The sequence below is a fragment of the Danio rerio genome, chromosome 23, assembly GCF_052040795.2.
Source record: "Danio rerio strain M-AB ecotype USA chromosome 23, GRCz13ab, whole genome shotgun sequence".
Taxonomy (NCBI): Eukaryota; Metazoa; Chordata; class Actinopteri; order Cypriniformes; family Danionidae; genus Danio; species Danio rerio.
In genome coordinates this window covers 31,893,039-31,920,478 of record NC_141043.1, presented here as the reverse complement: position 1 = coordinate 31,920,478, position 27,440 = coordinate 31,893,039, and the positions used below count along the sequence as shown (strand labels likewise).

Sequence of the window (27,440 nt, the reverse complement as noted above, 5' to 3'; positions counted from 1 at the left end):
AAATAAATGAGATGTCAGGGCCTTAGGAAATATAGGATGACAGAAAACAGTAAATAAATATACAAGCATACTGACTACACTCAATAAAATGACATTGGCTGTTTGTTCAAACTGCTTATTTATCGTGAGCTGAATCAACACACTTCTTGAGATTTTTTTGGAGAAAACTTGCATGTAATTATTTTATGTTCAATCAACTTAAATTTATAAAAACAATTAAGGTAACCTAATCAATTTGTGTTGGGACAACATGAAGGAATTGTGTAGGACCCTGCATTTACAGCAGCTGAAACCTCAATATTTCTATCATTACAAAAACAATGTATTAAAATCAAATGCAATAAAAGTTCCAACTGACTGTCTTTATCAGTCGTCAAAAACTTTATCATCAAGCGCCATTTGAATAAGAGCTTCAGGCGTGCATGTGGAAATGTAAAAGTATCTATCCAATCTACTGAAATGAAAAAGCAAACGTGAAACTATGAGCAGAAACGCATACACAGTTTGATTGACTGCTGCAGTGAAACAGGCCCAGTGTGCTCACAACACAGAACACACTTTATTTGTGTGGTTTGGAAAATCTAAAAAAATGTTTACTTAGCAGCTGAGGAAACAGGAGTCACCATGTGTTTCGGGTTAAATACACATTTCCGCATTGAAGAGTTTAATTGCCAAGCTTGGCGCATTCTGCACTAAAGCAAAGATCCCTGAAAAAGCAACTCCGAAAACCGCACTGAAAATGATACGCAGCCAAAAGGCTTAACACGTGTCCTTAATTTCATGCTCCAGACCTGAAAATCATTTCCTGAATTTCCCATTTGGCTCTAGACAACAGGGCCCCGCATCTCTCAAAACAAAATTTAAGATCAGAACGAAGCCGACTTTATGATTTGTTTAATGGCCGTTTGGATGTGAAGTATACTTTGCTGCTTTCCAGCAGGGCACTCATGACAAATGAAGCTTTTTAATTCAATCTCCAATCGGAGAGAGATTTTCAGCCATTTCTGCTTGACTTTGTGGATGATGACTGAAAGCGTTTTGAACAATCGATTGATTTTTCTGGAACTAGCGGAGGCGTGTCTCTTTAACGGCGGAGGTGAACCACAGACAATATTTTTGGCAAGTCAGTTTATGGGTTACGCACTTCAAGAGAGCGACGGAAGGATGCTGGGGGGAGAAACGTAGTGGTGAGTCTGCAATTCGAGCAAACTTCAGAAGGGTGAGAGATCCATATTTTCACTTCAATTTGTGCCAGGCCAGATGTGTTTGCATATGCTTTGCTACAGGATCCAGATGCTTCAGTAAAACACCCATGTGCTTAACAAGCTGTGGACATAAAACATGCCCTCGGTTGTGATTCCAAAGAGCTTTTTGGAGCCCGTTACCGGATGATTTATCGCCGTATCGTAAGATACAAAGTGTGTAGAGTTTCTCAATCTGAGGAATGGCAATGTGTTTTCAGCAGGCGATTTCCCTCAGATGACTATTCTTTATAGATTATAGGCATATGTCTTCAAAAAGGCCTTATCATCATGAGGAGCATTCTTCTGAATGATAATTACACCATAATGCATTAAATTAGCATGCAAAGACAACAAAATCAACACTGACAAACAGCAACGATTACACATTTCGATATCTTAATGTCAATACTTCATCTTTCTTTGCTGTTATCTCTTTTACTGTGGGTTGATCATCCTGCAATGTCTACCTGGGGAACTATACACCATACTTGTTCATTTGCATGGCTGTTTGTTTGTTTAAATGCCAACTTTTGTTTATTTCAGCGGTTATTTGTTCAGTTTTCCAGTCGTTGCTCATTTAATCTGTTGCAATTACTTTTGTTGGCCGACTTGTTTATCTTTTTGTACAGTTGTTTGACTATTTGTTCAGCTGCTTGTCCAATTTTTGTGCAGTGGTTTGTTTTTTTTTTTTCTAGTGGCTTGTCCAGTTTCCTCATCCAGGTGTTTGTCCAGTAGTTCCATCAGCTGTGTTTACTTATATATTCATTTTTCCAGTGCTTTGTAGTAATTTGTTTAGTCATCCATGCGTTTGTCCAGTTGTTTGTTTGTTTGTCCAGTTGTTCTTTCATTTGTCCAGTTGTTCATTCAGATGGCTGTCTAATATTTGAATTTTTCATTTGTCCATTTATTTGTCCTTTCATTTGCCTGCTCACTTGTTTAACTAACAAACTAGGTTGCTGTTAATGGCCCAAGTTAAAAGCAATACGATAATAAATCCATTCATTAATTTTTCTTTGGCTTAAGGTTGATTTATATTTCTAGTCTAGATTTATATTTATAGAGATCAGTGTGACCCACTGGCGCAAGCCATGTGAGTAGTCGTGCATTTTTATTTCTGCGTGAGGTTTGTGTTGCTCTGCAATAACACTTCTGAAACACAAGCAGGTAGTTTTTTTTTTTTTGTTCCTCCGTGTCAAGTTTTTTTTCAGAGGTGTTTTTTTTCTGAACGCTACAAGTAGCTAAAACAAACTCATTCAGTGGCAGGAGCTAGTGGATGTGCAACAACTTTAATCATAAGGTGAACACAAAACACAAGTTTCCATCTAAAGCTCCTTCACAGGACTCGACAAAAAAAAACAAATAAATAAATAAATTAAAAAATTCGCTCCAATCGTCACTGCTGTAATCAATTGCTTCATTCGTCACAGCTACCAAGCCGACCAATCATAGAGCTTGTGCTACGCGACATGTAGTTACATTTTTTGAAAGGTGAGCATCAGCGCCAGCCACAGCGAGGGCTGTGTGACTGTATGATGGACCAAACGCGTGCGCTTGACGCAGAAGTATAAATCAGCCTTAAGTCCCTTATTTATCAGGGGTCACCACGGTGGAATGAACCACCAACTATTCCAGTGTATATTTTATGCAGCGCCCTTCCAGCCACAACCCAGTACTGGAACACTTTCACATTCACACATGCACTATGGCCATTTAGTTCATCCAATTCACCTATAGCGCATGTCTTTGGACTGTGGGGGAAACCAGAGCACCTGGAGGAAACATGCAGAGAACATGCAAACTCCATACAGACATGCCAACTGACCCAGCCAGGACTCGAACCAGCAACCTTCTTGCTGTGAGGCGACAGTGCTAACCACTAAGCCGCCCACAATAATAAACTTATATAGTAAATATAATTTACTAAATTAATAAGTCAATACATGATCATTCAATACATTTATTTTAATGGACAATAACCTAAATAAACAAAAAATCCTTCCTGTTTCCACACTTAAAAGTGTTCATTTAGAATCCTTCTGTATTATCTGTACACATACTCCTAACTTTGGTTTAACAAAGCCAGCTTAACTTCATCAAGAACACATTAAATGTATACAATCACATTTTACAGGCAACAATTTCAAACATTATTTATGAACAAAAAGTTTCTTCCTTTGTAATTCTTCCATTCCACACGCCCCCAAACTCATAAAGTTAAGGCTGACAGAAAATCCTGCTGGTCCATCTCTTAAGCTGCAGTATGGGTGGGGGTTAAATAAGGTCTCAGCCCAGATGAAATTAGCAGAAAGCAAATGACAGATAGAGGAGAAATCAGAAGGTGGCAGCAGCGTGGGTTCACTTCCTGTGCCTGGATGGCTTGCTTGCTTGAACGCGCTGGAGATGGCCGCACACGTTCTTTATGGAGCTCCCATGACATGCCTTGTCCTGCTGATGCACATTTTTCTCCTCTGAACGGCATATGAGCTCTGTCACTACTAATATTCACATCAGGGTAAGGCATCAGTCTCAGTGTCACTGAAAAATGCCCTCTGTTGTTTTAAACTCAAAGTGGCCTTGTTTTATAGAGGCTGTGCCCCTGAAACAGAGAGCCGCGAAGGGCCTTATGAAAATGCACACTGAGGGCTTTATTTAAACTCAACAAAAGAAGTGTAGCTTATGAGTTATAACATCAATGAGACAAAAAAAAATATTGTAAGTGGAGAGGAATGCAACCATTTCAGACTACTAAACTCCTTTTTTTCTTTAAGCTTCCTTTTCATGTGTTAGCTCTGCTCTGTAAAAGTATTTCAGAGAATGAAAGGCAATTTTTGCATATTTTTGTGTTAGAGATTACGCAGTTTGTTATGTAATGCACAAGGAATTTTGTTCTCTGATGATGTCTACGCAACAAATTAACAATGACAGGAAAATGAAAAAAAAATGTTGTTGGCAACCACTGCCACATGCATCAAAGATGATCCCTATCTCACTCTTTTAAGGCAAATGGCCTATAATGACAAGAATGCTAAAAACTGAAGGAATGTTCTGATTATGTGATATTTTTAAGCCAACATTGCCTTGTTTTCCCATAAGGTAACCTCTCATGTCATTCTAAACTAGTTAATCATTTATTCTACAAAAATTAAGTTGTTTTTGCATAATACAAACAGCTTTTGTAGAGTTTGTTTACATTAACATAACAAGCAGAGATCTATCAAATAAGTATGTTTATGTTTACATGCAACATGAAATTCAAATGTTAAATAAGACAGTAATGTCAAAGCCTGAATATCAAGCCTGATCTCACGAGGAAACGTAAGTATTTAAACGTTATTTTACGAGTTCAGTCGTACAAAAATGTACAATTTTAAAAAGGAGGCGTGGCACCCAACCCCACCCATCATTGGGTGATGAGCAAATCATACTAAATTGTACAAATTAGATCACACAAATTCATACAAATTAGCTACTAAATCAAAAAGTTATGAATTGCTGTGAGATTGCGTTGGAATATCAGCTTCAGTTGCTCAAAATCATTGGCAGGAAATCTATCAGATGCTGTGATATTTTATGTTAAAACACTTGGTACCTGTGAATGCACCACTTTTTTTGATTGGGTGATTCTGCCTAAAATAGGCAAGGGACAACGACCGTTTTTAAGGTCTACCACAGTTTGGAAATGTCAAGATTTTAAAACCGACAACATTTTCTTTTAAACCACTTTTGTAATTATATGTAAGAAAGTATATACAAGATTTAGTTTAGATTTTCTTTTTTGTTTTTTAGCACAAAAATATTGCCAGCTGAAAACATATTCAAATGTCACCTTAAATTGTAAAGATCAATGATTGATTTGAAATATTTAGCCTGACATGTTTACTGCTCCTAAATATTTTAAATGTTTCTTAAAATAAAATATATTGTGTTCAAAGGGGGAAAAGTACTTTTTTTTTTTTACCTAGACAAAAACAATTTTTTTAGAGCAGTAATAACAATACAGCCAATATCCATGCCTTGCCTAAAATCTGTCAGTCAATAACATAAATTTGTGCTTTATTACAAATGCCTTGTTGTGTACAAAATATTACTGCCACCCCTGTCTAGAAATACCTGCTCAAGCTCAATACGTGTCCACAGTGAGGACTTGTGGGAGTGGTTAGTCTTGATGGAATTTATGTATAACATTTGGAAGGAAATTCATGTGTGAGGTGTAGCTTGCGTGTACAGGCATCAGACATGCGGACAGGAATAAACGGCTAGAACACTAATAAAGGCATTTACATGCAATGTGAAAATGGGGAAGTACCTGTTCTGATCAGATTTTGTTTAAGCCATGTTTAACCAATAAAAGAATGTGGGTAACATGTTTACATTAAACATATCAGCTCAGTGCTTTCCACTGCTTTGAAACATATTTGCGGTGGAAGCTGGACTGAAACATACTTTAACACACGACACATAAATTGTTAACTACATGTGACACAAAAAATAATTTATAATTTAAATAATACTGTTACTGTATCCACCGTTTCTGCTGACAAAGCTGTTGAAATAAAAATTTCCTCTTTTTCTTATTTTTATGCTATTTAGGAGACATCTGCAGACAGCTGACATTTAGTACAGTATTGCCAAAGCATGTTAGATATGTATAAAATATATAATATATAAAACATCATCAAATGAATAACAAACACAGCAAATGAGAAATAAACTACAGAAAAAAATTAATATAAACAGACAATATCTCGAAAACGGATCAAATTTAAAAATAATTAATTAATAGTGAAAATATATCGATAGATTATTTAAATGAGGCAAATGAGTTGATTGACCATTTCTAATGTTGTATAAATATTTTGCAGCTAGTTTGGATGTCATTTCGTCCTCTCCAAGTGTACAGGAAAGTTTTTTTTATTATTTAGATTTAAAAATGTATTGTTTGTTTTTTCTCTCAATTTAACAGCTGTGCACGCTGGCAGTTTTGAAGCCAAGTCAAGCGGTCTATTCAAACTTGTGTAGTCTGAGAAAAAAAAAGTAATGCAAAAACGCAACAACTTTAGAAAGCAAAAGTCGACTCCAGGATATTTTAGGAGATTTAGAAACACCGGCTGGATGCATTTTGAAGCCTCTAAAAGACCATTTCTGTGAATGTCTGCAGAGCATGCGAAACTCTCTGAGGAAGTGTTGTTGACCATTCCCGCGCACACACATCGAGCATTACAAAATGGGGTAAGAGTAGATTTTCCTCTTGTTAATCGAACGTGGATGTTGGGTTATATTGAGCGGATACAAAAAAGTGTAAAAGGATTTTAATATTGGTAAAAAATGTATCATCAAATATACGTAATATACCTGGGTGGCCAGCCCAAGTAAAGTCTATGTGTGGGAAATCAATAAATTAACAAACAAGGTTTGATATTAATAATGTCAAATGCTAGTAACTCTACAGCTACATATCACAGTGCATCTCTCACTTGACAAAATTGGGATTTAGGACCTGTAGTAAAGTGGTAAACTCCAAGAAATTTCAGCTTAAATTTTGTCCTGTACATTAAAGTATGACACAAATTTATACAGTAGGACTTGTTTTATCACTTAAACAGTCATAATAAACAACATGTATGGTGCTTTATGACATTTAAGCTCTCAATAAGCAGAAACAGTAGGACCTTCAGCAAAATATCTTGTTTTAAAATTATACTCTTTTAAAAGCTCCTACCCAGAGCTTTGTCCTAGATGTAAAGCAGATAGAGGGACTCTCCTACATATGCTGTGGTCATGTCCTGGCTAAGAAGAATATTGGAAAGAGGTCTTAGAGGTCATTGCCATAGTTGTACAGTTGTAAAGGTACTAATGGAGAGCGTAGACGTACCCTCCTAGGAGATACTGCACTACTTGATCAACAAAGAATTAATCTGAGATTTGTCAGACTAGCCCTCCTAACAGCCATAAAATGCATTCATATTTGAGATGGAAAGATTCAAAACCACCTTTTACTTCCATGTGGATTAAAGAAGTGTCATCTTATATGCCTTTGGAAAAATATCATTTCGTTTGAAAAAAAAAAAAGTGTCAAGATTTGTTTGTCAAATGCTGGGGCAGCTTTATTTCTTACTTGAGTGTAACAGGACAGAATGCTTACTGTAGATAGAACCTGACTTTTTTATGTTTACTTGTTTAAATTTATTAGTGGCACTGTAAAGGTTTGGGGCATGTATAGGACAGTATGTGTGTGTATGAAAAATCTAAAAACCCAAAAAAATATAATGTTCCAAAAAAAAAAAAAAATTGGTTTGAAACGACATGGAACGAGTATTTAATGACAGAATTTTCATCAATGTGTCCATTGTGGCAAATGTGTGTGTGCGTACCTGTGAGTTAGCCAGCTCTTGTGTCAGCTCCTGTATTTTCTTCTGTTGTTGGACCAGCAGCTCCTGCACCGAAGCCAGGGTCATCTGCAGCTGGGTGACTGCATCCAAAAACACACAAATGAAGGTAAGACTACACCCAAAACAGTTACCAGAAGTTCACAAGCAAGAAAAGCAGCAGCTCGAGTCCATACGCAGTGCGAACGGACACATCTGTTTGTCTGAGAGCATTACCGACGATCAACACGCAGCGGTTTTCTCTTTGATTTAGCCTTTAGCTCAATCAGTAATATAAGACACCTCTATTTGTAGAAGATTAATCACCTAGGTCTGCTCTTATATCAAATCAGGGTCTCTTAACCTCCATTAGCATGGCTTTGAAACGCCGGCTCTATCAAACTCTCCAAACAATCAACAAGATGGAAAAAAAGCCGCTCATTTGGGAGGCAGGAGGGCTAGACGCTTCTGTCCTCACTAATCTTACTAAATACAGCTCATTTTCCTCCCTCTCTGAAGATTGAATTATTGTCAGATTGTGCTGGTCCCGAGGATTAGAGAAAGCCCAAGAAAAACAGCCCTAGCAGGGCCAGAGTTGGTGTTATTAATGGGGGTATCATTTCAAATAACCCAGAGCACAAGTTGCTCTCCCCCTGTTTCCAGTCACACATGCATTCCCAAACAATGCATTAAGTTTCCAAACTGATTATGTTACAGAAAACCAATAAACGCCTCTATAAATCATGCTCTGTAAAGTGTTAAATCAACTCTAATTGGATTAACATCAGCAGATATTATTAGCTGCCGACTGTTGGCTCTCCGGCGCACTGTTCCAGGGCTCTCCTTTCATAGGAACAGCCTTTCCACTCTCTGCTTAAGAGCTGTTACATGTTTCTTTCTCTTACAGCCTTTGTCTGTCTCATTAGGTGACTACTTACAGACTAAGAAATGCCAAACTGTTTTTCTTACTGAATAATAATGACGGTACAAACTGTTCCTTTCTGATGTCTGTGTTAGTATTAACAAGAGATTTAAAATCCCATTTATTAACCTGTCTCTGAAAAACGCATTTTAAAGTTGTCATGAATTGAGAAATACACTTTTCTTTATATTCTGACACATGCTGCACTATAAAAAAACATTCTGTCAGTTTCCAAACTCTGAATGTTCTTGTTTTTAGTGAAAATCTCAGTGACAAAATAGCATCTCTGCAGAAGATTGAACTCATACTTCTTTATCACTGCCTCTTTATCACCGTTCTCTCATGTACACATAAAAAATATATATAACAAAAGACATGACAACAAATGTTTTTGTGTTACTTAGACCTATTTTTAAAATGTAATCAAACTATATATTTTTTTAATTATACAAATTTTAACCTAATTTTTTTTAGTCAGTTTGATTGATGTTAGTTGAGAGAATGTTTTTTTACAGTGTTGTAGAACTAGGGCTGGGCTGAAAAACTATATCATATCAATCGCAATAAAACTCATGTCGATAATGATGATAAGCTATGGACATTTTTACTCCATATTGATCAATGCAAAGAGCCAATCACACAGCAGGCAAATGCAACAACAAGAATCTGTAATTGTATTGATATTAGAGATATGTTACGTCACCCAGTACTGCAGTTTAGCAGTAAGTAAGTAATGTGTATTTATATAGCGCATTTATTGTGTATGGTCATACACCCAAAGCGCTTCACAATCATGAAAGAGGGTCTCCACACTCCACCCCCAGTGTGCAGCATCTACTTAAATGATGTGACGGCAGCCAAAGTACATCGCTCACGACACACCAGCTATAGATAGAGTAGAGAGACAATGACGGAGCCAATTCGGTGGATGATTTGGAGGCCATGATGGTTAAGGGCAGATGGAGGAAATTAGGCTATCAGCGGGCCTCACTAACACCACTTGCAACAGCAACCTAGTTTTTCCATCTGGTTTTCTCCCATCCAGGCACTGACTAGGCTCAGCCCTGCTTAGCTTCAGTGAGCTTCAGTAACCGATCTTGGGCTGCAGGGTGATATTAGCAAGCTCGATTCGACTTTCCTGACAGCAGTATTAGCTGTTAACTGTTGTTTATTTTAACGATGAATATTTTTACCATTTTAAGTCAAATATTTATTTCAAAATAATTCTGTAATTGTTTATTTTAAGGGCGAGGCAGTGGCGCAGTAGGTAGTGCTGTCGCCTCACAGCAAGAAGGTCGCTGGGTCGCTGGATCGAGCCTCGGCTCAGTTGGCATTTCTGTGTGGAGTTTGCATGTTCTACCTGCTTTCGCATGGGTTTCCTCCAGGTGCTCTGGTTTCCACCACAGTCCAAAGACATGTGGTACAGGTGAATTGGATAGGCTAAATTGTCCGTAGTGTATGTATAAATGAGAGTGTGGATGTTTCCCAGAGATGGGTTGCGGCTGGAAGGGCATCCGCTGCGTAAAAATGTGCTGGATAAGTTGGTGGTTCATTCCGCTGTGGCGACCCCGAATTAATAAAGGGTCTAAGCCGAAAAGAAAATGAATGAATGAATGAATGTTTATTTTTAGAAAATGCAATGAGTATTTTTGTTTGTGTACTGTATTTATAATATCAAAGACAGTTATTATATTTTATATTGTATATTATAGAAAATCTGAATCGGAGTAATATGTAAACCATTTTTGTTAATAAACAATGTTTTAAAATGTTATATAATGAATTGCTTAATCTTTGTGGCTTCAGTCATTGTTGGGAAACTCTTTTAAAGCTGGAAGCATTAACAACTTATATCGAAATATATCGTTATTAGTGCTGTACAATATTGGAAAAATTTGACATTGCAATATTTTTTCTCTGCAATATATATATATATATATATATATATATATATATATATATATATATATATATATATATATATATATATATATATATATATAATTTCACTGGCTGACTTTAATATTTTTTGCAGAGACTTTATATGATTGGGATGATTTTATAGGGGAGTGAAATATAAATGTATTTTTATGTAATTTATTATATACATATAATACACAAAATACTGTCATAAACACAATGGAGCAAATATTAAAGTTTCTGCTGAGAGTCTAACCGTATGCGGTTTCAGAAATGGAATAATCCAATGTAAATTATCAATGCATGGTCTTCGTCATTTAAAGCAATCAATAAAATCTTTATCAAACTTTTTGCTCTATTAAAAGGCTTTGAACTATCTTAAAATGCTTACATAGCCACAGGCCCTAAAAACACATGCACATGATTAACTTTCACTCTATTATGCTTAAAGTCTCCACAAATCTTATGTGTTTTGACCTGTGGTGTCTGTTCATCTATAATCCTAGCTCAACATTGCATATCTTGCGATGTAACTATTGCGAACACACACTGAAGCCCTAATCGGTATTAGTCAATATGAAAAAAATGATCAAGGTTGCATTTTTGCCATATCGCATATTGTAGAACATATGGATACCTCAGAGGAATAAGATGAGACAATGTGCAGTGCAAAGTTGAAGAAATAAACCAGACCAGCAAATCACAATTCATCAGTCACCCTGTCTAAAATGAGCACAACACAGCAACTGTTAAAAATCCATGACAGAATTAGTAAAAGTGCTCAGATTACTCAGAAATAGAGCATAAGTTTACTGTCGTGTGGCATTCAGTGTTGAAAGAATAACCAGTGGGCTCTGATGTCTCTATTTGCATCGTTCCACTTATTTTGATGTATAGACATGCTGTAATATTGTGTCAATAAAACAGTGTTGGTTTGTTCGCCTTATTTTACTGTGGATGTGTTTTCTTAAGAAAGACAATCCTTGACACAGGCTTTTCAGAAAATACTAAACATAAAAGATGCAGGGCCTATTATGCTGGATCAACATACCCATCCATAAGTGTGAGTAACAGTGTTTTTATTATGTGTCACTGCTGTTTTGCCCGTTACAGATCGTTGAATGCACATTTGAACTTGGTTCATACAGTCGCATCACACCTAGTCATGTGTGCTTTAAAAGCTATGATGGATGGAGGTCCTCAGACAAACCTATAATACAAAAATCTGCAAACCACACAGAAAATTAGTAAAATATGCAATAAATGAACCCTTTACAAAAAGAATAACTTAATCAATTATAATAATTTTGTTTTATATGCAATTGTGGATGACTAAAAGTGGAATTCACTATTAGGAACTCGAATATTCTGTAAAAACATATTGTTAGAAGGTATCCTTGGTGCCATAAATTGTTTGAATCCTTCAGGCAACATCTCCTAACCCTTCCAACCCTTTCAGAGCATTGTTTCCTTGGTAAAGTCATTTGAATAACATAGCCTAAAGGTCTATAAAGCAAATGTCACCACAGCTTATGTCAACAGCAATTCCTGTGATATTACACACGAGCAGCAACTGCACCAAACATTCGCTTCATACTCAAAACACGCAAAATAATGCCTCCATTCAGCGTGGCTCGCATTTCCACAAACCTTCTCTTTGGAGAAAACAATTGGGCGAATTTGAGATCCTGCAAGTGGCTTCGCAGCTGCTGCTGTGAAGAGGCAGACAGTGTGTATAGCGTAAATTATTCAGTAAATACCTCTATATAATGTACACTGCATATGTCCGGACCTGACTGAGCCCTTTATTGGCCAGCTGGTCACCAATATGCTCTCCGCAGACAAAGAGAGCAAGCGGCAAGCGCAATTCCATTACGGCAAGCACAAGCGTTAGCGCGCGTGCGATGAAGTGCTTCCAAGACCTGTTCATTAATTGCGTGTGGAAAGTTGTTGGGAAATCATAATGGGAGTCAAGGCCTACACTCAAAGGCTGTAGGAGTAATGGAGCCACATTCAAAGGAATACATCACTCCAGCGCACTTGGCACTAGAGAAATACATGAACTTTAACAAAGGAGTGCGGGCAATTGGCAAGAGCGGCAGTCACTTGCTATTACTCACGTTGTGAGAAGAGGGGGAAACTCACTCCGTAATTGCAACCCTCTCCCAAACTGTTAACTGAAACAGTCATTAACTACAATAGCAACTTGGCTACTGCAGCCACAGCAAATTAGATCAACGGCGTGACTGACTGAGTGACTGGGGGTAGGTACAGCACTTCCAGGAGAAAGGAGGGGTGGGAAAAAAAAAAAAGACTGTCAGGGACAAGTGTTTCACAAGGGAAATATGAAAAGCAGCTTCAGCCAGGAACAATATAAATACTCTTATCATCTGAATCTGAATGCGACGCTAAACAAAACAGAAATCCTGCTAAAATCCAAACAAAATGAGGGCCAGACGAGCTGCGTAACACAAAGGAGGGATTTTTTGCATATATGAACCAAAATGGCAATGAAGAGGCTCATTTGATAATCAGATAAAGAAACCCACATCAAGCTTGCACGCAATGGCTCAACAATCGACCTGGCCTTTCGGTAACCCTCCCCAATCCTGAAGCTGGCCAATGTAATGCAGAGACAGAGCTGACTGAAATCACTCGCCTTTATCCAGGAGATCAAAATAAGCAAATTTGGGGCATATAAGATAATGAAAACAATATTACATGCGTAACTGAAAACTAGACTGAGATCTGAAGTTATTGCTGTACATCCAGTTTATTTCCATGATTTTATAATGCCAAGATTAATAAAGCTAAACAGCAAGCATACTTGGGGTACGTCCATTTCATACATGACAACTGGTCTTTTATCTATTTTAAGTCATGAGTGCCTGTTTTGCATGTACTGTTTCGCCTTTACAGACCGTGTGTTCTATAGAAACAATTTTCCAAATTTAAATGTTTACATGGTATTGAGCCAGACTGGGAAGAACCACCTGTGGTCAGATTGTATTTATCTTTATTTTTAAACAGCACTGAGTCATTCACTTTTGCATTCTTTTCAGAGTAAAAACTTTGAATAAAAAATTGAATATTAAAAAAGTAAAGTTAAATAAAAAAAATAAGGTAATAAAGTGATGATATGCAGAGGTATAAAAAACAATACAGTAAAAGGACTTTAATTTACATAACAACAAAAAATAACTAATATTACTAATAAATTATGATTTTTTAAAAATTGTTATGATGATTAAATGCATTAAATTATTTTAAAATGTTTTAAAGCCTCTGATAAAAAAAAATATAAATAATAAATACTTTAATATTGATATCATTTGGTTATTTTTAATACAAATGCATCCATATGCCCTCATTAACTTTCTTTGGACTTAGTCCCTGATTTATCAGGGGCCGCCACAGTGGAATGAACCACCAATTACTCTGGCATATGTTTTATCTGGCGGATGCCCATCCTGCCGCAAACTTGCATTGAGACATATCGTGAAGTATGGTAAAAAAAAAACAAAAAAAAAAAACATTTCATTTCATTTCATTTTCTTGTCGGCTTAGTCCCTTTATTAATCTGGGGTCGCCACAGCGGAATGAATCGCCAACTTATCCACTACGTATTTACACAGCGGATGCCCTTCCAGTCGCAACCCATTCCTGGGAAGGGAAACATCCACACACACACTCATCCACTACGGACAATTTCCTTACCCATTAAGCTAATTAGCTTACCTAATTAAGCTGTGCCGGATGTCTTTGGACTGTGGGGAAAACCAGAGCACCCGGAGGAAACCCACGCGAACGCAGGGAAAACATGCAAACTTCACACAGAAACGTCAATTGAGCTGAGGTTCGAACCAGCGACCCAGCGACCTTGCTGAGAGGCGACAGCACTACCTACGGCGCCACTGCACTATATATATATATATATATATATATATATTGAAGAAAGCTAAAAACGTAACTATTGACTTCCATAGTAGGAAAAAAACAACAAATACTATACAAGTCTGTAGTTTCAGGTTTCTAGTTTGATTCTGAATATGTTCTTTTTGTGTTCAACAAAAGAAAGAAACTCAAACAGATTTGGAACAACATAATTTTCTTTTTTGGATGAACTATCCCTTTAACTTTATAAACTTTACAAAAAAAAAAACTGATAACTCAAATATCTTGACACATTTTTTTTCTACATTTGTCTACAAAAGAAAGAAATTCAGACAGTAAAGAACAACCCTTAAGAACAAAAGCAGGAATATGAAAGCTCTAATATACTAAGCTGCAGGAGTCATCTTGTATTGTTTCTTTACAATGATAAAAACAAAACATAAGAGTGTCTTCTTCTTTGTGAATTGTCATTTACACAGAAGACGACACCCAGCTGCAAGTCACTAACGAGCCAAAGTTTCTTCGGGAAGTGTCCCGCTTTCATGGTTGCCGGGATGTTTAATTACACCGGCTGCGTAGTGGGTAAAGAGAGGGGGAGGAGGAGGAGAGGCATCCCTCTCTGACAGCCGAGCTGAGATTCCTCACCTGTCCAAGGCGGGAGACGCACCTGTCATCGCACACTTAATCACCAGCGCGCTCCGGGCCCAACCGGGGAGCCACACCACCACGCCGAAATTAAAATGAACTTTCTTGCCACGCAGTTAAGAAGGCAAGAAGAAAAAAAAAAGAAAGAGAAACGCTGTCATTCCTCTTCCCCTCATTAATATTCTGAGGTTAAGAGCTTTTCAGCGAAACGTAATTAATTGAAGCTGAGCTGACAGTAAACAAGCAATTTCAAATTAAAGCAAAATGACAGGACCGTCATTTGTAAAATGTGAGCAGATTTTGGCGACAGATAAATGAAGGAAAATGTTAAGGAGGAAAAAGTGATGAAGATATTAATCTTCACCTGTCTGTGTCAGCGTGCCACTCATATCCGCGATGTTGCTCTCGATCCGCTGCAGATGCTTCTTGTCCTCTTTGCTGCCCATAATGAGGGGAAGGATGTATTTCTGCAATTAAAAACACGGCACGTTATTAGAATTCCTCTCAGGAACAGGAAAAACAAGCCTGTGAACTCGGACTCACTCATGTCACCATACAGACAAAAGGCTATCTACTAGCGTTAGCGTGCTTAAACAAAAACTAAACAAAAACCCCTAATCTGACCTTGCTATGACCTATAAAAGACGATATTTCAATTTTTAAGAGCTATATTACAGGTAATTGTTCAGCATGAATTCTACATTGATAGCCATTAGTAAGCAGTTTTTAAATACAGCTACAAATGCTGTATTCTTGACTTATAAGCACATGTATAATGTGCTTAAAGATGGTATTTTCATTCTTTGTTAATGATGAATTTTTCATTACTAAATTAAGTACTGCATTATTCACAAACCAGTTATTTAAGAATAGCTTGCTGTTTTTAGGAACCTTCAGAATGAGTAAGTAAATGATTAATAAGTTATTCAAATGATAATTCATACATCTTATTTTTCAGGCATACAGTAATAGTTACTCTGTATGTTAATAAATGTTTAATTAACACAAATTCATACAGCTTTGTGTGCTCATCTAAAGAGAGGAATTTTTTATGCTTTGGATCAAAAATTGTTATGAAATATTAATTGACAGGACCTATTTTGCACCTTTTTACAAGAGGTAATACAAGTCTCAGAAGGCCCTAGAAAGAAGATTTCTTATTGACTTTATTCTAAAATGCGGAAGTGCGCCTGTTTTCGCGATTGTCTTAGAACTTCCGATTCAGTCGCCTATGGGAGAAATGACTAGGAATAATAAACGGCAGAAAACGGTCAAACTACTTGCTCTACAAACAAATGTTTGCATGACTATACAGACCAAGAAGAATAATAAAATAAGAAAATATCAAATTGCAACATCAAGCAGCGTAAAGAGCAGTTTTTAATGTCAAAATATGAATGGAAGTGAATGAGACCGGAAGTCTCAAGCCAAAAAGATTCAAATGGCAGCGCCTGTTCGTCGGCAGAGAATAAGGTGAATAGAGTAGCTTGCTAAAGATGCCCATTTTGCTATTGTGTGTGTGTTCCTTTAAATGCAAATGAGCTGCAGTTTTCTGCCCCTTTACAGAAGGCAGAGCCTTTACAACCATGGCTCAGATACTCTCAAGAGATCTGTTTGGTTTTATAATGTATCATGTCATAATACTCATGTGATATTGCTAGTTCTTTACATCACTGAAGTTTAAATTCTGCATGGATTTGTAAGACTTGTCAGTTTAAACATTTTTTTTTACACGTATTTACATAAAAAGTTGAATACAACATTTCTTTTTACTTAAACGAGTTCTTTTTTTAGCATTTAATTGTGCATAAACTGTCAAAATCTCAAGCTTCAACCTGATTAATATTTTGTGGAAATCCTAATTCATTTTTTCAGGACTCTAAAAAGATTATAAGAGCAGCGTTCATTTGCAACAGAAATCTTTGGTAACATGTTATTACTGTAATGTTTTAGAGCCCCTTTAAATACATCCTTAATGAATAAAGGAACTATTGCGTATCATTTTTAGATTCAGTATTTTTCTGAAACAATAACAAGGGTTTTTGAACAATCACAATTAGGGGAAAGAATATTGAGCAAATACATTTTTACAGAACAAATTTCACACTAAATTCAAATGTAATTTATTTAATTTTTCTATTTAAATGTTTTATTTTAATTATAAGCAAAAACGTTACAGCGAACATTTACCGCTAGAGATGTAATGATTCACCATGAGCAGGTTGGAAATCGGTTAAAATACGTGACGATTCAAACCAGTAGAAATGTTGAAAGAATTGCAATACATTTTTTGAACAGAAGATGACGCTGTGTTTACAGGCGCAAACTTTCGAGCAAGAGGTGGGGCGGTAGTTTAAAATGACACCGGTGAGGTGCCACAGACAAACACAAACTGTGTGCAAATACTGCAAAAAGACGTTTACTTACACTAACAGAACAATAAATATGATGCAGCATAGTGAAAAACTACTGTGACAGACGTTTACACGCAAAAAGCTATTAATAGGCCAAACCACGCGGACCAGGGGATTGGCATCTCCGCTTGCTCCGACGAGTGCTAATGTTGTGGAGATCACACGGCGTATCAGTGTTTTCATAGCCAAAATGTAAAGATGTTTTTCAGACTAAAAGAGAAAAGTTGTTGAAAATCATGACAAAATCATGTATTTTGATATTAGTATCATGAATCGTATCGTATCACAGCATCAGGTGAATCATTACATCACTTTTTACCACAAAAAAAGTCCTAGAAGTCTGAATCAGAGATTCAAATGGCTTTTTCTCTGGAAGTAAATGAAGTAATTTAATATTGAAGCTACATTTATGACGGGCTAGATAAGCACAGCATGTTTTTATATAGATTACAGTACATCAACACAATATATTAAACAAGGAGGGGAAAAAATTAATGAATTTTATACGGTACTATTGTTTATGCTTGATGCTTGATTTCACAGTATCGAGTTCGGCACTGAGTTTGGCAACAGCAGATAAAACATCATTATATGAATTACAATTAATAGGCCTGCATTCATGCTGAAAAAAACAAGACCTTTCATTATTATTTTTTTTTAATCCCTCTCAAAAGTCTTGTGGTTTTCTCACTTCATCCACAGCAATTTGCCTCAATGGCTGACACTGAGGCCGAGAATTAAGCATCGGGGCATGACTCTGGGTTCAACATCATTAAGTCTTTTAGCCCACAGGCTGGCTTCTCCATTTAAACATGTCACCTTCTGAGGACAATTGCTTGTCAGGATTTAAGCCTCGTAGAACAACATCTCCAAACACCGAGAATAAGAACCAAAGGTCACACGGCTGACGCTTCCATGAGCTCCTCACGCAGTCGTTGTTTTATTTCCGAACGTGCACGTCGATTTGTTGCTCTCAACAAACAAACAGCACATAGACAAGAAGATTAACACGGCATTTGGTGAATAGCTGGGTGCTTTAAAGCGTAATGTGCATGCGCAGGCTCTCCGTCTGGAAAACAGTTGGCCTTAACAGGTTTTCACAGCAGCACAAGCGTTGTTGACACCGGCGTAAGTAATAAACACTTTTAAGTTGAAAAAATCAGAATGAGTGTCAACACTGGGGTAGTTAATAAGCGAGCTGCTGTGAGCTCTGTTTACAATGTGCTCTATTATAGCATAAATAAGGTAGAGGAGGAGGAGGACGGGGCATATGGTGGCACCGGTGAGACGGTCCTCTGACATGACAGCAGCGAGAGCTTCGCAACAGGGAACTGGACCTCCAGCCACGGGCACAGATCCTATGAACAGCAGAGATGCACGCGGGGGACTGGAGGACCACAAATTGTGTGCGTGTTTGTTTGTATGAAACACAGAGGACTAAAAAGAAAAAGGAGTGGATAGTTTACCCAAAAATGGTTTACTCAAGTATTTACTCCCCCTCAAGTGGTTCAAAAACTTTTTATGCTTATTTTTTTTCTGCTGAGCACAAAAGATAATCTTTTGAAGAATGTGGAAATTACTAGCCGTTGACATCCACAGTAAGAAAAAGTTTGGATCAAGTGAAGAGTGAGTAAATGATGATCAGGTTTCAGATTTTTACAATTTTATATCCCTTTAATGAGAGTAATTATAAACCCAATTTAGCATTTTTAATGTGTGTGATACTTTACTTTTACATTCACACCAGGAGTGACTTTATTGATTGATTGATTAAATGATTCATTCATTTATTCCTTCGTTGACTCCTTTCATTGGTTCATTGTTTGATTCATTGGTTGATCCATTCATTGATTGATTGACTAACTCAATTATTCATTAATTCATTCACCAATTCATTCATTCATTGTTTCATTAGTTTGTTCATTGATTCATTCAATAATTAATATATTTATTGATTGATCCATTCATTAATTGAATAATTCAATTATTCATTAATTCATTCACCAATTCATTCGTTCATTATTTAATTCATTCATTCATTTATAGATTTGTTGATTAATCCATGCATTTAGTGATTAATTTATTGATTCGTTAATTAATTTACCGATTCATTTATTCATTAATTTATTTACTGATTCATTCATTCATTGATTCATTCATTTATAGATTCACTGATTGATTTATTGATAGATTGATTTATTCATTCATTGATTCATTCATTGGTTTAATAATTAACTTATTAATTAATTCACTGATTCATTCATAGATTCATTCATTCATTCACTGATTGATTCATTTCTTTGCTGATTCATTTATTCATAAATAGATTCATTGATCCATTGATTGCTTGATTGATTCATTCACTGATTCACTCATTTATTCATTCCTTTATTGATTTATTCATTAATTCATATATTCATTGACTCATTGAATGAATAAATTACTCATTCATTCATTCATTCATTCATTCATTCATTCAATCATTCATTCAATCATTCATTCATTCTTGAATATATCTAGGTCCAAGTCAACAAAGGGCCAGACCAAATGTTTCTGTATTGATATACTTTAAAATGCAATTTATTTAGAAAGCTGAATTTTGAGCAGCCATTACAGTTTGGGAAAATCGTATTTCTAATCTTGCAAATTTTCACACAGCTCAGCAAACCAATAATATTTAGAAACTCAGTGGTCCCTCATAATTCATGGGAGTTACGTTCTAAAAATAACCCGCAATAGGATGAAATCTGTGAGGTAGTCAGCATTATTTTATACAATTAAATTATTATAGATGTTTTAATGCTGTAAGACCCCTTACTACACACTTTATACGCTTTTCTCAGACACGCATTAACATTTCATACTTTTCTCTCGTTTATACATTTGAAAAGTAAAAAAAAATAAGTGCAGTGTTATAGAATGTAATTAAAGATCAAAACCATTTGAACATTTATTTATTCCGTAATGGCACCCTACAGCCACGTAAACGTCTACTTTCCTTTAGCAAGTCTAGAACTTTTTGTGCGACGATTAGCATCTTCAGCACGCTGCTAGTGATTGAAGGTTTATGTAAATTTGGCAAGCTGAATACATTCTGTACTGTACAGGAGACACGGCACAGAGGAGATTGATTGACATTGGTCAACAGCCAGTCAGGACGCAGAACACAATGCGCTGATCAGGACGCACACAAAGCACTGTAGAAAAAAAAACACGTGAAATTGCACGATACGCGAAACAGCGAGGCCGCGAAAAGTGAACCGCGTTACAGCGAGAGACCACTCTACTACAATATTCAACATAAGTGTAACTCAATATACATTTTTTTACTGCATATGAAACGGTTTCTATACTGACATTTTAAAATGTTACTAAATTTAGTCAAGTGAACCTTCTGAAATCATTATAATTTGTAATCATTATAATATATCAATATATATTCATATTAAAATCAATATATAATATTTCATTATAAGATATTTTACTTTTAACAATGTAAAGACTGTACTGTGACTTTTGATCATTTCCATGCATGCTTGCTAGAAAAAAGTAGATTTACAAATAAAATATATATAAATTTATAAAATAAAATTTATAGATTTATGAAATAAAATAAAACAGCTAACTGTTTTCAGACAGCAAAAGTTTAGAGGCAAAAGTGATTCAAGGTGAGTTACAGTATGTGCTAGTATTACTAAGATCAATAGTAAAAGTAACACCTTTCTGAGCAAGCACCAGTATATATGAGTGAAAACAGAAGTTGATGTCCCAATCTTAAAAAAGCAGTTTCAAATAGTAGTACAAGAACTCCTATCAAAGGAAAATGTGACTATTTTCTGTTAAAACGACACCGTTTGGCTCCCTATTTTAATAAGAGCAGTCACGTGGGCTACTGGAGACGGAGAGCGGCATTATAGATCGACTGAAGTGGCCGAGTGCTGACGAAAGCTTAGGAAGATAACATGCGTTCCTAATTATGACATCATGGGACTTCCATATGATGTCATTGTAAATTTTGCTCCATTTTCTATCTCTTATAAAGTGCAGTAATGGAGTCCACATGCCACTGCGGGCAGTGTGGGTTTGCAAAAGCAGGGTCTCTCCCTTACTCGTACTGACGGCCCACGCATCCACCCATGCCCATGTAAGAAATTGTGTGCTGATACGACAAATATATTGCAGTTGGGTTTTTCCGGAAAGGAAAACAAAGAAAAGATCTAGAGGCTGAGATGAGCTCATTCTGGTGACATTGGCCACACTGGATCAAGGTACTCAATCGCTCAACATCAACGTAAAAACTCACTCAAAGGTACAAATACTATGAAAAGATTGAGTTCTCCGAATAATGAACATGTTTTGAGAAACAGGCAACTGGTGGCAGTTTTAAAAACACATACCCGGTAGAGATGATGGAAGCCAAAGGCTATTCCTGCCAGGATGACAGCCAGGGCACTGTAGTCTCTCCATCTGTAACCTGAGGGACCTGCAGAGACACACACACACAACAAACCCATCTATTAGCTAAACCCTCAGGAAAGAAGCTGCAGTAGACCTTCTGGTAGATGCCATATTTACTTTGACATGAATGTGATGTATAGAATTGCAGTGTACTGTATACAATGGCCACATTTTGCAACACAAGCAGAATGTCTCAGCAACTCATTAATTTGTAATTTTTTTTGCTTCTGTTTTGTTTTGTTTTTTTGCTTAAGAAGTTGCTGGTAATGAAGATCATGTCAACACTGATTAACAGGGTATTATAATTAACTAAACTAAAACGATAAATGTAAAGTGGCTTTTGTTACTTAAAATAAACTAAAAGAAATGCATCACTTTAATGTACATAATATACCTTTTATATTACATTTTTAACTTATTTCAAGAAAATAATTATCACATTAATTTCTACACAATCACATAAAAAAAAAACATTGGTTTAATTCCATAATCACTCAAAAACTTTCATACAACTTACAACAGACCGTTGAGAGTATACAGTGCAACTGGAAAGTATTCCGAGTGCTTCACTTTTTTCTACATTTGTTTGTTACAGTTTTATTCCAAAATGGATTAAATTAATTTATTTCCTCAAAAATTCTACACACAATAGCTCATAATGATAATTAGATTTTTTTAAAATTGTTGCAAATTTATAAAAAAAAAAAAAAACCCTGAAGAATCACACGTACATAAGTATTCACAGCCTTTGCTCAATACTTTGTTGATGCACCTTTGGCAGCAATTACTGCCTCAAGTCTTTTTGAATATGATGCTACAAGCTTGGCACACCTGTCTTTGGGAATTTTTGCCCATTCCTCTTTGCAGTACCTCTCAAGCTCTATCAGGTTGGATAGGAAACAACGGTGTACAGCCATTTTCAGATCTCTCCAGAGATGTTCAATAGGATTTTAGTCTGGGCCCTGCCTGGGCCACTCAATATTCACCAAATTGTTGTGATGCCACACCATTGACATTTTAGCGGTTTGCTTTTGTTCATTGTCCTGCTGGAAGATAAACCATCGCCCCAGTCTGATGTCTAAAGCAGGTTTTCATTCAGGATTTCTCTGTCCATCCCTGCATTCATCTTTCCTTCTTTCCTGACTGGTCTTCCAGTTCCTGCAGCTGAAAAGCATCCCCACAGCATGATGCTGCTGCCACCATCATGCTTCACTGTAGGGATGGTATTAGCCTGATGATGAGCAGTGCCTGGTTTTCTCCAAACATAACACCTGGCATTCACTCCAAATAGTTTAATTTTAGTCTCATCAGACCAGAGAATTTAGTTTCTTATGGTCTGAGAGTCCTTCAGATACCTTTTGGCAAATTCCAGGTGGGAGAGGCTTCCGTCTAGCCACTCTACCATACAGGCCTGATTGGTGGATTGCTGCACAGATGGTTGTCCATCTGTAAGGTTCTCCTCTCTCCACAGTAGAACGCTGGAGCTCAGACAGAGTGACCATCGAGTTATTGATCACCTTCCTTGACTTAGGCCCTTCTCCCTCGATCACTCAGCTTAGATGGCCAGCCAGCTCTAGAAAGAGTCCTGGTGGTTCCAAACATCTTCCACTTACAGATGATGGAGGCCACTGTGCTCAATAGAACTTTCAGAGAAGCAGAATTTTTTTCAGACTATTCCCTTGTCTTTATGCTCGGTTTGTGCTTTGGCAGGCACTGTCAACCCTGGGACCTTATTTAGACAGGTGTATATCTTTTTAAATCATGTCCAATCAACTGAATTTACCACAGGTGAACTTCAATTAAGCTGCTGAAACATCTCAAGAATGATCAGTGGAAACAGAATGAACCTGAGCTCTATTTAGAGCTTCACATGAAAGGCTGTGAATACTGATATACATGTGATTTTTTAGCTTTTTTCATATTGTGATTATGGGGTATTGTGTGTGGAATTTTGGGGAAATAAATGAATTGAATCCATTTTGGAATAAGGCTGTAACATAAACAAATGTGAAAAAAAGTGAAGTGCTATGAATACTTTCCGGATGCACTGTTTACTCTGTATATCAAGGCTCAAACACATGTGAACTGCATTCTTGTTTATGTTAATGTAATAAAATAATATTTGGGAAAACAAACAACAAATTTTATGGATTTTGACAGTTTGACAAGAGTAAAACAAAAACCATCCTGAGGGCTTAATTATGCCAAAACGTATTTAAAAATTATGAAGACAAATACAACATTTAGTTAAAAAATGCATATTTATATATTTTTATAGTTGTGAATTTTTAAAATATGATTATAATGTTAAAAAACATTATGTAAAAAAACTACATCTTTGTTAAGAAATACTCCATGACATACTGAACTTTTATGTCTCACTGCTTTATCATTCACGTCAAACCACTCTAACACTCAGTACGTCTATACCTATATGAATGTGTGTTTCTTGTTCCTAGAAGGAAGACAACAGAAAACCAAAAACATTCTGATTACACGTGGCTGTGGAATCATAAACTAGATCTGAACTTTTAGATTAACTACCACATTACTGTAAAACAAAATATAGGCAATTTCATCAGGTATGACAAGAGTACAACGGAAACTCTTGCTTACAACACTTGAGAAGGAAAACAAGGTTGCTGTGATGTTGAAAAAATGTAAATGAGAATCGTTGTAAAGATCTCTCCAACTGTTTCTGCTCAGGCCTTGCACAAGTGCTCACTAGCGGTGGAGTATGAACACCATATAAGAACAGTACTATCAGGTACTATCAGGAAATGAAAGCCCACATCAAACAGCGCCTCCTCACCCTCACACTCATTCTCGGAGAGAAACAGTTGACCCGACAGAAGATGAAAAACAGCTCAGTGCAGATTCAAAAAGTGAGAAAACGCTTTTCGTTCGGAGACAGAGATGATTGCTGTAACGTAAATAGCTGTGAAAATAATTGAACTATTAATGTCAGTTAACAAGCAAGTCAATTTTTAGAGTGATATGATCAGAAACAGTATGAAACATCCAACGCTGAATTACTTAGTTTAAAGAAATTTAACAGTTACACAATAGGGGAAATTTCTAAAAAACCATTAAAGGGATACTGTACTTGAGCCAAAAATGTTAAAAGTTAATTTTCAGACCCTCAGGTTAACCGAAATGTAGCAATTTTTTTTCTTGAGTGGTAGCATAACAATAAAAAAAAGCTAAAACCGTGGCTCTTGTAACTCTGCTCAAATGGCTACCAGGCAAAGCAAAATTAATACATGTGGCTTATGAAAATACAAAAAAATCTTATGAAATCAAATGATTGGTCTGTGCAAGAAGATTGTTTAGAATAGTTGTGGCAAATAAAATTTGAGAAATCGATTCTGGATGGATTCTAAGATTTTTAAATGCATCACTATTCTCTTTTGAATTGATTCTGAGCTTGTGTTTAACAGCAGTTGATACTCGCTAGTTATTAACCACACACTGAAATGTTCTCGAAATAAAGCTTGTGCATTCTGCTTGCAATTATGAAATTGTTCCATAAGTTGCCTTTTATGTCATGAGATTAATGTAAACAGCTCAACTATGAACAGCTAAGAACATTTTTTAAATGTATAATTTGTAGACCTTTGCTAATTTTATTATTTTAGGTTAAAGTGGTGTTTGTAAGGAATAAGATGCAAGGAGAGTATGACTTTTTGTAAAGCATACAGTGCCATCTGCTGTTAAAAACTAAGCTAAGAATCAATTCAAGTGAGAATAGAATTGCATTTTCAAATATCAGAATCAAACATTTACATATTTTTATTTTGCTTGCAGCATACTGGATAAATGCAAGCAAATAACAGCTTGATAAACAATAAAACACACATGTCCTCCCTCTTCAGTGCAAACAAACAGCATAAATCAATCTATCTACTGTGCATTGGTTATTATGTATATAAAGCACTCTCTAGCTCCCGTAACTGCATATTACAGCAAAAACTAAAACTTCTTTCTTATAACATCGAATCTAATCTTATTTTGATCCAAAACTAAAAATTATGTTATTAATTAATAATCATCACATAATTTCCATCCCCGAGCTCTTTATTCATCATCAGAACACAAATTATGATGCTGTAGCGGAGAGACGAAAATAGGCCCATCCTGAGATTTTCAAAGTTTAGAAACGAAACCAAAAAATATTATATTTTTTTTAATATTCCATGTGACTTCAGTGGTTTTACTGTAATTATACAAAGCTCAATGAACCATTTTGTGTACCAAAAAGATATTGAAAAAACCTTGTTCAACTTTTACTTCTCTTTCTCGTCAAGGTATGCATTTACTACGGTCATTACACTGTATTGAAACATTAGAAACAGCAACGCAACATGCAAATATTGAAAAAGTAAATGTGCACCCTGACTCGGAAGACATATACTGTACGTGAACTAAGCCATTTTTACAGTTTTTTTTTTTTTAACACAAAAGTGTTTTTGGAGCTTCATATTACAGTTAAACCACTGAAGCCACATGGCATGTTTTTGGTTCCTTTTCTGGACTTTGAACATCTTGGGATCGTTGGTGTTTATGGGGAGAGCTCTCAGAAACCATTTAAAATATCTTTTTGTCTCAGGAGATTGTAATGACATGAGAGTGAGAAATTAATTAATTCAATTACAGAATTTTTCTTTTAGGGTAAACTAACCCTTGAAAATACATGAAAAACAGGTACACCTTGGGCTTAAAGGGACAGTTTAACACAAAAAATGTTGTTGATCACAATAAAAGATATTGTGAAGAACGCTGAAAACTATTAACCATTGACTTCCATAGTAGAAAAAACAAATACTAGAGAAGTCAACGGCTACAGGTTTTCAGCTTTCTTCAAAATATCTTCTTTTGTGTTTAACAGAAGAAAAAAAACTTATAATGGTTTGAAACAAGTAAAGGGTTGGTAAATGTAAATTGAATTTTCATTTTGGTTGAACCAATACTGCTGTGTCAGGAGCATTAAATAAACAAACATTTTCACAGAATCAGTTTATCAATCGCTTATAAGTAGTTGTAATTGTGGATTTGAGAAATTGTTAAAAAAAAAAAAAAAAAAAAAGCCCGAATCAGCTTTAAGTTACATTTTAACCAGCTTGTAAAAGCAGGAGCAGCCGTTTCAGTTCACACTGAGGCAATCTGGCAAGGCTCTGCCAACAGAAAGGAGGGAGAAATTATCATGCAAATGTTTAACGGCACACCAAACAGAGAAGTAATTAAAGCAAGCCTGGCTCTGGCAGGTCAACATGTCAGATACAAAATGCTCCATTTTGTAACATAGCGAGGTCTGCGGAACAGGTGTGTTACTGTAATTTGTTTGAATCTGCTCTACTGAATACAAATAGACAGGCTCTCTAATAGACTAGCAAAGCAATACCACTTTTTCATTTTTTGTTAAACAGACAAAGCGTAGCTGAACAAGCAGTTTTTATCTAATTACGTTAGAGGTCTGTTAAGGACAAGCACATAAAACGTGCCACTGATCATTGAGATATACTGTACGACAAAACACGTTACCTGCCATTAGGAAACAAACTGCACTACAATTATACAT

The 27,440-nt window shown here is 36.1% G+C and overlaps 1 protein-coding gene across 7 annotated transcripts in view; it reads right to left on the bottom strand.

The window, feature by feature from the left end:
- Nucleotides 1-27,440, bottom strand: part of pex14 (peroxisomal biogenesis factor 14) — a 121,077-nt gene that overhangs the window by 11,750 nt on the left and 81,887 nt on the right. For 6 of the 7 annotated variants that reach the window (XR_015523717.1, XR_015523718.1, XR_015523719.1 and 3 more), the window contains 3 exons: nt 21,802-21,887; nt 15,355-15,457; nt 7,616-7,713 (listed from right to left, as the gene is read on the bottom strand). Coding sequence is in view for 4 of the 7 variants with exons in the window: in XM_087307307.1 (XP_087163433.1) it covers nt 7,616-7,713; nt 15,355-15,457; nt 21,802-21,887 (287 nt within the window). In the remaining 3 variants the exon portion in view is untranslated. Of the gene's footprint in view, nt 1-7,615; nt 7,714-15,354; nt 15,458-21,801; nt 21,960-27,440 lie in introns of all 7 variants that reach the window. The other variant, XM_087307309.1, reaches the window with a different exon arrangement.